Source organism: Rhinoderma darwinii, chromosome 13 (genome assembly GCF_050947455.1).
Source record: "Rhinoderma darwinii isolate aRhiDar2 chromosome 13, aRhiDar2.hap1, whole genome shotgun sequence".
NCBI classification, from domain to species: domain Eukaryota; kingdom Metazoa; phylum Chordata; class Amphibia; order Anura; family Rhinodermatidae; genus Rhinoderma; species Rhinoderma darwinii.
Window position 1 is genome coordinate 10,773,139 of NC_134699.1, and position 14,330 is coordinate 10,787,468.

Genomic DNA, 14,330 nt, shown 5'->3' on the forward strand with positions numbered 1-14,330 from the left:
ACATTTGGTTCGTATATCGTGGACTGAACGCGGTCGTGTGCACGAGGCCTTACTCTGTTTCCCCAAGGTCTATTTCCCTGTTGTCTGTGTGAAGCATGAGATTTTCCAATGAAAAAACACCAAACTTGCTAGATAAAAATATAATCCAAAAGGAATTTTAAACAGTCCTTTAAAAAACAAACCCCCCCCCCCCCAAAAAAAAATCTAACTACTAAATAGGAAGAAGATGCATAATTTGTGCAGCATAATCCTTAACCCCTTACAGATATCCGCTGTGTGTGTATACACACACACGTCAGGTGGAGGGAACGAGCTCTGTGTTACAGCCGACACTTTAGGGTAACAAGCGTGATCCCACTAGATTACCTGTTGAATGCTGCGGTCAATAGTAAATGCAGCATTTAAATTTCTATAAACGGGGGCGGGCCTCTAATGTTCCAAATGCACCCTCCCATCTTTGTACTCTTATGGAGAGGGTCAGTATCTCGATACACTGCAATACACTAGTACTGCAGTATATCATGCAAGCACTCCAACCACCAGAATCGCAGATTTTTTGGTCACTTCATATCCCCCCCCCCAAAAAAAAACAAAAAAAAAAACCGGACCAAAAAGTCTCATGTACCCCAAAATGGTACAAACAAATTACTGCTCGCCCCACAACAAATAGGCCCTCACACCGCTCAAAAAGCGACAGAATAAAAAGTTAGGGCTCTTAGAAGATGGCAACAAGTCAAAAATTATTTTTAACAATTGGGATTTTTCCTTATAAAAAGTAATTAAACACAAACTATATAAGTTTGGTATCACCATAATCATATTGACCCACAGAATAAAATCAACATGCGGTTTATCACACGGTGAACACTAAACCACCCCTCAAAAGATTGAGGAACATTTTTTTTCTATCAATTTCCCACTATAATAAATGGTGCCATAAAAATGTACAACTTCCCATGCAAAAAAAAAAAAAAAAGCCCTCTTACAGCAAAAGTGATGGAAAAATATATAAAGTCATGGCTTTGGAAAAGGAAAAACAAAAGTGAAAATCCAAAAACTGGCTTCAGCAAAAAAAAAAAAGGGTTAAACATTAGGCTGTTGCAATTCTACCACCTTCCATCTTATTCCCAACACACCTTTCCCATCACCATTCTCCACTACCTCTGATTGCTGATTCATTGTGACCTTTTATAACAACAAAACTCCCACAATCCCATGCAAATTTCACTATAAAAGACTAGAGTGTCTGCAGGCCTGTCTCTTATTAGCTCAGAGTGCTCACCCTGTTGCAGCTGCACCAATGCAGGTAAGGGAAAAAGTTTGATACATTAGTAGTTTAACATATAGGCTCATATTGTTGGGAGTATTTCCTTAGTTTTGGTAGAATGTTCCCAGGTGGCAAAACATAAAGGGAAGAATAAATACAGCATTAGGTGGCCAACCCAATGGTAAAAGCAAATAAGAAGCATTCACACAGTTTTGTTAGACCAGGGGACTCCTGTACCATAACACATAGTGACCGGCCTATTTTAGGCCCTAATGACTAAGCAATTTTTTTTTTGTTTTTCTATAGTCGCATTCAAAGCGCTATAACTTTTGTATTCTTCCATCAACATAGCTGTATGAGGACTTGTTATTTTTGCGGGATTAGTTGTCCTTTTTAATAGCACCATTTTGGGGTAGATAGCGTTTTTAGATTTAATTTTGGGGGGAGTAGAACAAAACCCTGAAATTCCGCCATAGTTTTATGCGTTTTAAATTGACGCTGTTCATTGTGCGGCATAAACACGTTACCTTTATTCTATGGGTCGGTACGATTACGACGATACCACATGTGGAGGTTTTTTTGTTTTACGCTTATGCACAATAAAAACTTTAGAACTAAAATTATTTATTTTTGAATCGTCTCTTCCCAAGAGCCGTAATTTTTTATTTTTCCGTCAACGTAGTTATAGGAGGGCTTTTTTTTGCGGGACAAGACGTAGTTTTGATTGGTACTGTTTTTGGGTATGTTGGACTTATTGATTAACTTTTATCATGACTTTTTTTGGGGGGACAATGGAAAAATACAGCAATTTCACACTTTTTTTTTTTTTATGGTGCTCACCTTGCGGTTCAAATTACATCTTAACTTTTGTTTGGGTGATTACAGTTGCGGCAATATCCTGTGTAGTTTTTTATTTTTTACTTTTACTAAATAAAACCACTTTTTATGGAAAAAATGGTTTTATTTTTTTTACTGTCCTTTTTATAATGTTTTTATTTCACATTTATTATTTATTTTATTATTCCCACTAGGGGACTTTACTATGATCTTCAGAAACCAAAGCAGTAAACCTGATGCAATCTATTAGGACATGCCTCTGGCATGTCCTAATAGGCATGTGCCCAGAGCAGACCTGTGGGCCTTTATCAGGCCCCTGGCTGCCATGACACCGGAGGCCCGGGATTGCATTTGCGGGCCGCCGATGGGTGACAGGGGGAGCGCACTCCCTCTGCAAACTATTTAATTTCTGCGGTCGGTAATGACCACGCCATTTGACGGGTTGAACGGCCGCGATCAAAGTAAACTTCGATCGTGGCCGGTGGAGCAGGAGCCCGGCTGTCATTAGATACCCGTGTAGGGCTTAGACTGGGCCACCGTGAAAAGGGGGGGGGGGGCTGTGTGTAACAATCTACAAGGGGGGGGCTGTGTGTAACAATCTACAAGGTGGGGGGCTGTGTATGGCTATCTACAAAGTGGGGGGCTGTGTATGGCTATCTACAAGGTGGGGGGCTGTGTATGGCTATCTACAAATGGGGGGCTTAGTGTGGCTATCTACAAATGGGGGGATGCGTGTGGCTATCTACAAATGGGCTGTGTGGCAGTATATGCATGGGGCTGTGTGTGGAGATCTACAAGGGGGGGCTGTGTGGGGCTAGCTACAAGGGGGAGGGGGCTGTGTGGGGCTAGCTACAAGGGGGAGGGGGCTGTGTGGGGCTAGCTACAAATGCGGGGGGGGGGCCTGTGTGGCAGTATATACAAGGGGGGTCTGTGTGGCAGTATATACAGTATCAACCTGGGGTATTATCTACTGGTGGTGTCTGTGTGGCGCTATCTACAAGGTGGGGGGCTGTGTGGCAGTATATACAAGGGGGGTCTGTGTGGCAGTATGTACAGTATAAACATGGGGTATTATCTACTGGGGGGGTCTGTGTGGCGCTATCTATAAGGGGGGGGCTGTGTGTGGCTATCTACAAGGTGGGGGGGCTGTGTGGCAGTATATACAAGGGGGTTCTGTGTGGCAGTATGTACAGTATAAACATAGGGTATCTACTGGGGGGTCTGTGTGGCACCATCTACAAGGGGCTACTGTGTGGCAGTATATACAAGGGGGGCTGTGTGGCAGTATATACAAGGGGGGTCTGTGGCAGTATATACAGTATGAACATGGGGTACTATGTACATTGGGCTGTCGGGCACTATCTACTGGGGGTTCTGTGTGGCGCTTTCTACAGGGGGTCTGTGGCACTATAGGGACAGTGGTGTAATGAGGGATTCTTTCATGGCTGCCTATAATTGGTGGTTATAACTCTCTATTTTACTGCTTTACTTGTAATATTATAGTATTAAATAAAGTAATTAAAACTAATTCAACATAAGTTTTCTTCTCTTATTTAGTCGCTATATTAGTTTACTGGGGTATTACTTTAGGTCATCAGATCGCCCACCGTTGGTGGAGACCTGACCTGCTCCCTAAATGCCCTACTCAGGAGCTGCCAAGACTTAGAAGGAACATTGACTCCTACCCTCTTTAGATAACAGGTTTAAGATCTGGATACAACTGGGATCCTTCCCTTAGTCTTTTCCATATTGATACCTGAGATAGGGTTAAAGTGGGGATATAACCTGTACCAGTCCTGGAGAAGTGGAGGTTCAGGTATCTGAGGTTTCAATTGGGAAGTGGGGGTGACTATTCTAGTGGTAGATATGTCTCTAGCTGCAATGTGTTCTCATGACTTATGACCTTGTGTGTTTATATCTGGTTCTACTACAAACATTTTCCCTTTCCTGTTCATCACTTTTTCTGACCTTTTTTTCCCCCGTTTTTGTGAATGCTAAAAGGTCTAACTCCGGATCAGTGCAGGATATGTAATGTATGTACACAGTGACTCCACCAGCAGAATAGTGTGTGCTGCTCTGGAGTATAATACAGGCTGTAACTCCGGATCAGTACAGGATAAGTATTGTATGTACACAGTGACTCCACCAGCAGAATAGTGAGTGCAGCTCTGGAGTAGAATACAGGATGTAACTAAGGATCAGTACAGGATAAGTAATGTAATGTATGTACACAGTGACTCCACCAGCAGAATAGTGAGTGCAGCTCTGGAGTATAATACAGGATGTAACTAAGGATCAGTACAGGATAAGTAATGTAATGTATGTACACAGTGACTCCACCAGCAGAATAGTGAGTGCAGCTCTGGAGTATAATACAGGATGTAACTCAGGATCAGTACAGGATAAGTAATGTATGTACATAGTGACTCCACCAGCAGAGTAGTGTGTGCTGCTCTGGAATATAATACAGGCTGTAACTCCGGATCAGTACAGGATAAGTATTGTATGTACACAGTGACTCCACCAGCAGAATAGTGAGTGCAGCTCTGCAGTATAATACAGGATGTAACTCAGGATCAGTACAAGATAAGTAATGTATGTACACAGTGACTCCACCAGCAGAATAGTGAGTGCAGCTCTGGAGTATAATACAGGATGTAACTCGGGATCAGTACAGGATAAGTAATGTAATGTATGTACACAGTGACTCCACCAGCAGAATAGTGAGTGCAGCTCTGGAGTATAATACAGGATGTAACTTGGGATCAGTACAGGATAAGTAATGTAATGTATGTACACAGTGACTCCACCAGCAGAATAGTGAGTGCAGCTCTGGAGTATAACACAATGTAACACAGGATAAGTACATAATAAATGTATTTACAACTAGGGATGTCACGATACCAGAATTTGGACTTTGATACCGAACGTTTAGTATTGCGATTTCGATACTTTGCCAACAGTAATTAAAAAAAAAAGTTCTTCCATTTTCTGATGAGGCACGGGGTGGGATGATGAATTTAACCTCCACGTGCCTCACAATAGTAATTAACCCCATCATGTTTCTCAGTCATAATGGGTTAATGTGTAAGGTACATGATGGGGTTAATTACTAATAATGTGAGGCACATGGAGGTTAAATTTATCACACCTCGTGCCTCAAAGTGACAGAAAGCAGTTTAATTTTTTACAGCGTACACATCATAAATTATGCAAAAAAAAAGTTGCACAGGTTATTACGGCAGTGCCAATACCGAATGTGTGTATATTTTATGTATTGAGACTTATTTTAATGTTTATTGTAAAAAAGGTGTGTGTATTTTTTAAATTTAAGATTACTTTGTTTTTACTTTATTTTTTTAAACTTTAATGTACTGGCCTATATCTATATACTGATAGTAATGTACTGGTATATATCTATATACTGATAGTAATGTACCGGCATATATCTATATACTGATAGTAATGTACCGGCATATATCTATATACTGATAGTAATGTACCGGCATATATCTATATACTGATAGTAATGTACTGGTATATATCTATATACTGATAGTAATGTACTGGCATATATCTATATACTGATAGTAATGTACCGGTATATATCTATATACTGATAGTAATGTACTGGTATATATCTATATACTGATAGTAATGTACCGGCATATATCTATATACTGATAGTAATGTACTGGTATATATCTATATACTGATAGTAATGTACTGGCATATATCTATATACTGATAGTAATGTACCGCCATATATCTATATACTCATAGTAATGTACTGGTATATATCTATATACTGATAGTAATGTACTGGCATATATCTATATACTGATAGTAATGTACCGGCATATATCTATATACTGATAGTAATGTACTGGTATATATCTATATTACAGTACATTAACCTGTGTACGGATAGTATACAGGCAGTTGTTAGGACATACCGAAGTATGCCCTAACAGGAAACATGGTAGGACAGCCCTGGGGTCCTTCAATGGACCCTGGGCTGTCTGCCCATATATGGTATGTCCCTGTGATGCGATCCAAGGGGCACTCCCCCTTCTCATTTTCTCCTGAATGCTGCAGTCCACTGTGATCGCAGCATTCACGGGAATAACGGCTGAGATAAGAGGTTTCTCTGATCTCCGCCAGCGGGGCTGCGGCTGTGTAATAGTCATTGCCCCGCTCCTGACAGTGCGCGCGCGGTCAGCATGAGGTGATGCGGCTGGCGCTGCACTAATGAGCGGCGGCACAGGCACTGAAGACAGAACATGGGGGTGTTTTGCAGTGCGCCCGCCATGTTCTGTCTTAAGTGCCGCCGCTCAGTGCAGCGCCGGCCGCATTGCATCATCCTGACCCCGCGCACTTGTCAGAACTCAGGAGCGCGGCAATGACTGTATTACACAGCCGCAGCCCCACTCTTATACATTCATGTGTTACTATACTGAGCTGTGCGGCCGCACAGCTAAGTATCGAAATACATGAAATAACGGTATCGAACCATTTGGGGATGCAGAGTATCGGAACAGTATCGAATTTTCGATGCATCGTGCATCCCTATTTACAACGTGACTCTGTTTTTTATGCAGATTAATTCTATATGTAAACTGTAAAATAGTCTAGAATAAAATCTAGTTGCACATCCTGTAAATTAATTGGCTGCATGGAATCCACTGAAAGGCCATTTCCCACCAGGATTGTGGCATGGCTGGGCACATCAGTCACATACAATGACTTTTTTCCACTGAATGGCGCCATTTCCCACTAGGATTGTGGCATGGTTGGGCACATCAGATACATCGCATACAATAAATTATTATTATTATTATTTTTTTTGGTCCAGTTCCTGGGGCCCAGTATTATACACCTTGAACACAAGTATATTTATTTAGTTAGTGGATGCAGGTACCAAACCTAAACAAAATAAAGTATGAAGTTACAAGTAACATGACAAGGTGCAACAAAAAGACATCCACATGGGAGTATCCGGGATGTTTATTTCACTTGTTTATTTTTTAAATTCTTTTTTTTTTTTTTTTACACCAGAGCAAGATGGCATGGATCCAATTCAGCATAAACACACAATTAACCAGTCATTTAAGAAATTGTAATATTAGGCAAACACACAGACACATGTAAGGGTTTATGGTCCTCTTCACCCCTTTTTTTTAAGTTTTTTTTTTCTTTCAGTAGAAAAAAACTACAAACAACAATATATAAAAAAGTTTTGTGCTGTTGACAGTTTTTACAAAACAAGGTTTTTCGGACAGATTTGTCATACTCCTTTATTAGACTGTTGCCGTGGTAGTGTGCCTGGATTGCGCTTATGGGCAGGAGCATATTTTATTTTCGGGATCGCAAAACGTTCCATGCGGGAGGGGGTTTAAGAAAAGTGAAGGTAGTGGGGTGTAGCATAGTCAAATCAAAATCATGCAGGAAGGGAGTAAGTAAAATAATGTCAGCAAGAGTGAAGTTAACGCTCACCTGTACCAGCCATCATAGAATTGAAATAACCTATACAATGGCCGAATATTTGCCGGCGGTGTCCGCTAGTGCAGATTCCCAGGTTTTTTTATGGACGAATTTATTCAACACATGGGTTTAAAAGGCTGATTTGTGGGCTCCTGGATTGCGCACCCAAAATACAAGAAGCAGCTTTTGCTTAGCAGTGCACATATATATTTACACATGTATAAATTATATACACATGGTGCAGTGATCAGGGTTCGAGGCCTTGTCTCTACTTGCCTGGCCGATATCTGCAGGTCATGGCTAACATGGTGACATCACTCTGTGGCAGTGAAGGGGGATAAATGCAGCTTGCGGTGTGTATGCTGTAATGTACTGAACAACTATACAAGTTATACATATTCAGTCTGCTATTTTTACCTGTTTCTGTATTGTATGGTAAGTATATTATAGTTAATGGACAATCAAAAGCCTGGAATTTGCTTTAATGTCATGCTTTCCTTTGGAAATGCAATATATATATATATATATATATATATATATGTGCAGAGAACATAAACTTTCTTTTGAAAACAGATTTTCATCCCAGGGTCTAATCTTCCTTGGATTGCATAGTACACTGAGGACCCAGCTGACCTGTAGGAGAGGGCTATCTATTCAATTTTCTATTCTCCTGTCTCAGGCCATGAACTGGATCTCTCAGGAAGTCCTCTCGTAAAGCATATCCGCCTTGATATTGCATATTTGTTATACAGAAAAACAAGATCATCAAGTTGTCGTCTACAATATTGGTTACATGCAGAACGTCACACGCTTCTCCAGTTTGAACTACTTTTCTACTCTCGTTCTGAAAGACTTGTAAACACAAAGACCATCTGATGGATGATAGTGTGGAGTAATCTCAAGACCCTGTGTGTCCTTGCAGCTGAAGCAAGCTTAGAAAATGGTGAGAAAAAAATCGAGTCCGTGTTTGACGAGGGATGTAACAATGCACAAGCTTTGATCCAATAAGGCACTGCCCTTGGTGATTTCATGGTCCTAATGTACAGTCTAAAGAACATATAAAACTTTGTCTAGATACAGTTGTTCATAACCTGTTACAATATATCCCAAAAAGTAAGTTCTAGGAGTAAGTTGGTGCTGGCATACATCTCCAGATGTGTATGAAATACAGCTTAGTGATAATGATATATTTTGGTAAAATGTATAGTGTGAAATGAGGCATTTATCATATCGAATATAAGGGGAAGTTTTAGCATGGTACCTTGGTCCTAGTCATTTAAGATGATTTGTGGGAATAAGGGGAATTGTGCAGCTCAAGGATACGTTAAGGGCAATTCTAGTTATAATTGATTAACATCTGTGGGTACAATAATTGTTGCAATGGGTAAATATATTAGTAGTAAACGGATATGTAATAATAAGTTTCACCAAAAACTTAAATTCTGACCTATCCTCCCATCATGATTCAGGAAGGAGTACAGATTTTTTTTATAGTCTTTACCCAAACAGGAACTTCCTACGACTCATTGTTTCCCCCTTGCTGAGTAATGCGTTATGTATGACAAGACTTAAATGGGTTTTCCCACGTGGGAAATGTATGACATTCATCAGGATACTGTCATCAGGAACCTGCACCTATCTCTAGAACGGGGCCACCTAAACCCCGTTCTAACTGCGCTCACGCTGACTCCCGGCCACGTGATTACATGGTCGAGTTACAGAAACAGCGTAACTCACTGAGCTACGCGGTTTCCGTAACGCCTATAGTAGCGAATGGCTTTTACGGAAGCAGCGTAGCATGCGAGCTACGCTGTTTACGTAATTACCATTCAGTTCTATGGGGCTTACGGAAACAGCGTATCTGATATGCTGTTTTCTCCTTCATGGTCGGGAATCAGCCGGAACACAGAGGTAGAACAGGGTTTAGAGGCCCCATTCTAGAGATAGGTGACTATTTGACATCCTGTGGATATGTCATGATTGTCCCTCGTGTGCAAACCCCTTCAAAGGAGTTAGATCTCATGCACATGACCGTAGTGATGTGCACGGGCCATGACCTGCGACTCGGACAGCCGCGAATTGTCAATCGCGGGCGCCCGCAAATCACGGCCCGTGCACATTGCCGCGTGCATTCATTTCTATGCGCCTGGACAGCAAAACGCGACCGTAATAAGACATGTCTGATCTTTTTGCTATCCAGGCTCCTGGGCGATGCACGGACCGTGGAAACCACGGTCGTGTGCATGGGCACATTGAAACGAACTGCGGCAGCAAAAATACGTTTGTGTGCATGAAGCCTTATCTAGGATTTAAAAAAAAAAACAAAAACATGGCTGCGGTCATTTATAAACAGAACCATACCTATTCACAGGTTGTGTGTGGTATTGCAGGTCTTGTCAAATTCACTTCAATGGAACTGAAGTGTAATATCAGACTCAACCAATATAAAGGCGTTGTACTCTTTTTGAAAGAAAGCAGCCATGTTTTTCTAATCCTGGACAACTATAATCAGAATGGGAAGGAAGGTGACAACTAGCTATCACTTATAAAGTTAATTCAACCACTGACCTGGCAAACTAAATAGAGTATGTGTTCCACAGACAATGATGTATTTCTACTTCCATTGCACAACTATATGAACTAAACAATTAGAACATTTTTCATTTCTGACCAGAATCACTTTTTAAAGGGGTTTTCATCCTATTAAAAGTTCTGAAACTTTCTAATATACCTCGAGTTTTAATTCACCATTTTTAAGATCTATTTGCCGTCTGTGAAAGGAAACATTCTTGTTTACATCCATTACTCATCCTGACCTATTACAGAAAGCTGATATTTTGCTACAATTGTATTCAGCCACTGTGAGTTAAATAAATCAACCGCACAAATCTCACCTTCCCTCATGGTTTGCTACATTGTATCAGTGGAGGTAAATTATAGCTATGTCCATAGGAGCTCACAGAGGATTGCCATGACGTGAATACAGTTGTAGCAAACTGTCAGCTGTGAAAAGTATTAGGTCTTAATGGTTTTCAGAAAACAAGAATTCCCCTATTAACAGCAAACAGATCTGGAAAATGATCAAGATTTATTATCTGTATTACTAAAAAATTCCCATGTCTTCTCTGACATAAGTGAGAACTGTAAGAAAATGAATACAGGGGGTTATAGTTGAGAAACATAAAGAGAAATGGAAGGAGCATTCATGCCATTAGCAGTCAAGCCTTTGGTTCCCAAAAACACTATACAGTAGACAGACATGCAGAACAGAGAACAGGCAGCAGCTTCGAGACACATTGCCGGCACACTAGGTTTCTCTAATATTGGCGCTTCTGTTACATGTGAGGCTTGCAGTCCATACTACATTGTTTAAATATTTCTCTACTATATTTAGTATTCTGCCTGCTGCTAGTATATTACATCTTGCAACACACACCTTTTATATATAATTTGAAATAGGTCAGCATCTTTATAAAAACAGACCCATCATCTACACAAAGCATCTGGACCTAGATATTCATGATAATGTAGCCGGTCAATATCACAAACAATCCCCTCTGCATTTCAGTTAAATGTCCACTGTATTTCTATGGGTGGAGTGGTTGATCGCCTGATGGGCACGACTTGAGCTTGTGCTCCTCTCAGGGGAAACCAATAGAGGGTGAGTGAAGGAATCCAACACAGAGAGAAGGAAGATTGACTGAGGATGAACAGTCAACCCATATACATTGCACTGTCCTCATGTGGTGAAACTTCAAAAAGGGTAATATTTATGGGCAGTTTCAGCAACATGACAGATTGTCAGTGATTTCACCAGTTCCTAAGGGATAGGCAGGGACTTGTTTTCCTAGAAATAGCACCCCTTTTTTTTTCCATTTGCTATGTCTGGTATTGCTGCTTTTCACTGCTTTTTGAGCTGCTACAACAGGTACAGCCTATAGACAAGGGTGGGTGCTGTCTCTAGAAAAGAAGCTGGCTTTTTTGTCTAACCTCAGACAACCCCTTTAAGTTTTATGCATAGTTCTGTTGTAATGCCATATAATGGATGTGTTGCGGATTTATTTGTGCCACAGCTTCTCAGAACTGTCCTGTGATATTTATATAAAAAAAGTACATTTATTAAATAAGGAAATCTGCATTCTTAACCCCTTCACTGCCAGAGAAACCAGTGGAGGTACGAACAGCAAAGCTATAAAAATCCCCAGTTCGCCAGCGTAACCTTTTTACTTCCAGGATGGACTGCTGCAGCAGTGTCTGGCTAACAGTCCGTTCTGGCACTGTTCAGTCCCTCTTCCCTCCGCAATCTTCTCCTGAGACTAAATCACCTCACATAATGTACCGAAAAGGCACTTTTTCAAAAAACTTTATATATTTTTTTTTAATGTTTTTGTCTTTTATATTTTTCATTTTTTTGGTCATTTTGTTTTCATTTGTAAAAACAGTGCTTTTTAAAAAAGTTTTTATTTTCAAGTTAAGACGATAGAGTGGCGTATCACTCAAGTCATCAGGAAACCTCCCTGCTCACCTATGTACAGATGTGAGTGTGTGTGCCTATAATATACACATATATATATATTATATACACGCACACATAAAATAAGGGGGCGGGAAGCAGCAGTAATGGAACGCAGACATGCCAGATTCCTAAAGAGTTCAAGACAAAAAAAATGTGACAATTACTTCATTCCAGTTGGGGGAATTACTTTTTCCCAGCTGACAAGACAACCCAGGATGGGGTAATTTCAGTTAAGCCAGCAGGGAAGGAGTAGTAATTATTTGCCCTTCATATTAATTTTTATATTTCATATCTGACCAGGATGTTAGGATGCAAGAATCACAAATAAAATAGAATACTCATCACTTAACACTGTAGCAGCTTTCCAGTTCACAAGAATTATCTGTGATGTGAAAAACGTAACCACACTAAGGCCTTAGTCATGATCAGACTATCGGCATTCAAGCCCTGACATCATGAATCTTCTATGTAAAACCAACTGGCAGCAACTTCAACCGACTTTGGCCTTATTCAGATGGCCATAACATGGCCACATTTTTGCTTCTGTACCACGGTCGCAATTCCCGGGCTCAACAACTAGATTGGGACCTGAGATCTGGACACTATTTGCGTCCATAGTATGGATGCTATTTGTGAGGCCTTATTCAGACGAATGTTGAAATTGTCCATGTGACGACCATCACGCTGCTGCATGTATTTCTATGGGGCTGTTAACACAGCTGTTTTAACGGACCGTGTGAAAGGCCCGTGAAAAAAATAGGACATGTCCTATTTTTGTCAGTTTTCACGGATTCCTCAACAGATTTGTCTATGAAAGATTTGTGAAAACAGGTCCCGCATGGGTGCAAATCAGCTGTTTTTCACAACCGATTTTACACCTGTTCATCTGAATAAGGCCTTACAGCCATCTGAATGCAGCTTTAGGCTAAGTACACATTTGCGTTTGTTTTGCCATTATTCTGTTCCGCTATAGGAACAGAATAACCAAAAAAGTGGAAGCGCCATATTCTTTGCATGACTGAATCCAGCAGTGCCCGATGGAACCCATTGACTTTAATGAGTTTGTCAGGTTTTCGTCATTTTACCAGACAAAATAGCTGCGCTATCTTGTCCAGCAAAAATGACGGAATCTGCGACAGCTTCCGATGCAGATGGGAACGGAGCATTAGGTGAAGGGTTCCACGGCATTAATACACTGCAATATGTGGTTATTGCCGGCAGTGTTATCCTATGGGGGAGCGAATAAAATTGTGTGTACCGTTCCATGCACTCGCAGTTTCAGAACGCAAAAAATACAATAAGTACACATGCAATTTCATGTTTCTCCCCTTAGGCTTAAATTACATGTAATATTGCATGACCATATACCACAATGTACATTATGAACATGCAGCTAGAACCCTGTTTAGACTTATCACATACCAGAAAGTAAATTAAATATTTTTTCTTTCTTTTTACCTGGTGCAAAGTGAAATATAAAATGAAGATAAAGGGTACATTTGCTTTACATATCTACCAAGGTGAACTGGAATGAAGTCAATAAAGAAAGTTTGCTTAATTTAGCACTAAAACCGCAGTCGGGAAGGGGGGTGGGAGTTGGGAGTTTAATACTAAAAAATGAAAGCTGCCACTGTACAACTGAGGAGGTTATGTTCAGATAAGATGCGGATGTCCCATCAATCCTCCTCTCCACCACCGTACAAATCGGCCAGTTTTTTGAAACGAGGGCCCCAGTCATTCAAGTATTCAAAGTCCTGATCCTCAGAGCTAGAGGAATTGAGAGAACTAACAGAGCCGGCGGTGGAACCACTGCCTTCATAGTCGAAAACCAGAAGAGAGTCATAAGGTGGCGCTGTAGGATCATTGTCTGCTGCTCGCAGTCCCTGTGAGGGAAGGAGAAAAGGAAAGCATTAGACGCTGAGAGGGATGAGGCAGATCTGTAATGTCAATGTTAAAACATAGGGCATTTTTTTATACTGAACATTTTTTACTTGCATTCTAAATCAACCTCCTGATAAATCTGTAACAATCTGTGGACTCGCAGGAGGCAGTGAAGGATGAGTGCAGTAAAAAAGGACTCCAGTAGGGAGACGTATCTTCCCCTCTCAGTCTATTTTCAGGCCCTCCGCCAAACTGCATCATAAAAAAAAATACTACAATTACTTCCCTAGGAATCCGACTCTAGCACGGAGAATAGGCTGCCTTTGTCTAAAATCGCATTTGGCA

At 40.8% G+C, this 14,330-nt stretch overlaps 1 protein-coding gene and 1 long non-coding RNA gene across 5 annotated transcripts in view; one reads left to right on the forward strand and one right to left on the reverse strand.

Moving 5' to 3' along the window:
- LOC142665642 (uncharacterized) overlaps positions 1-14,330 on the forward strand; it is a 299,137-nt gene that overhangs the window by 58,723 nt on the left and 226,084 nt on the right. The gene's annotated exons all lie outside the window — the stretch shown is intronic.
- Positions 8,099-14,330, reverse strand: part of CDH4 (cadherin 4) — a 537,863-nt gene continuing 531,631 nt past the window's right edge. For both annotated transcript variants that reach the window (XM_075845364.1, XM_075845363.1), the window contains exon 16: positions 8,099-13,987. In XM_075845364.1, the coding sequence (XP_075701479.1) occupies positions 13,781-13,987 (207 nt within the window). In that variant the 3' untranslated portion in view covers positions 8,099-13,780. The remainder of the gene's footprint in view (positions 13,988-14,330) is intronic.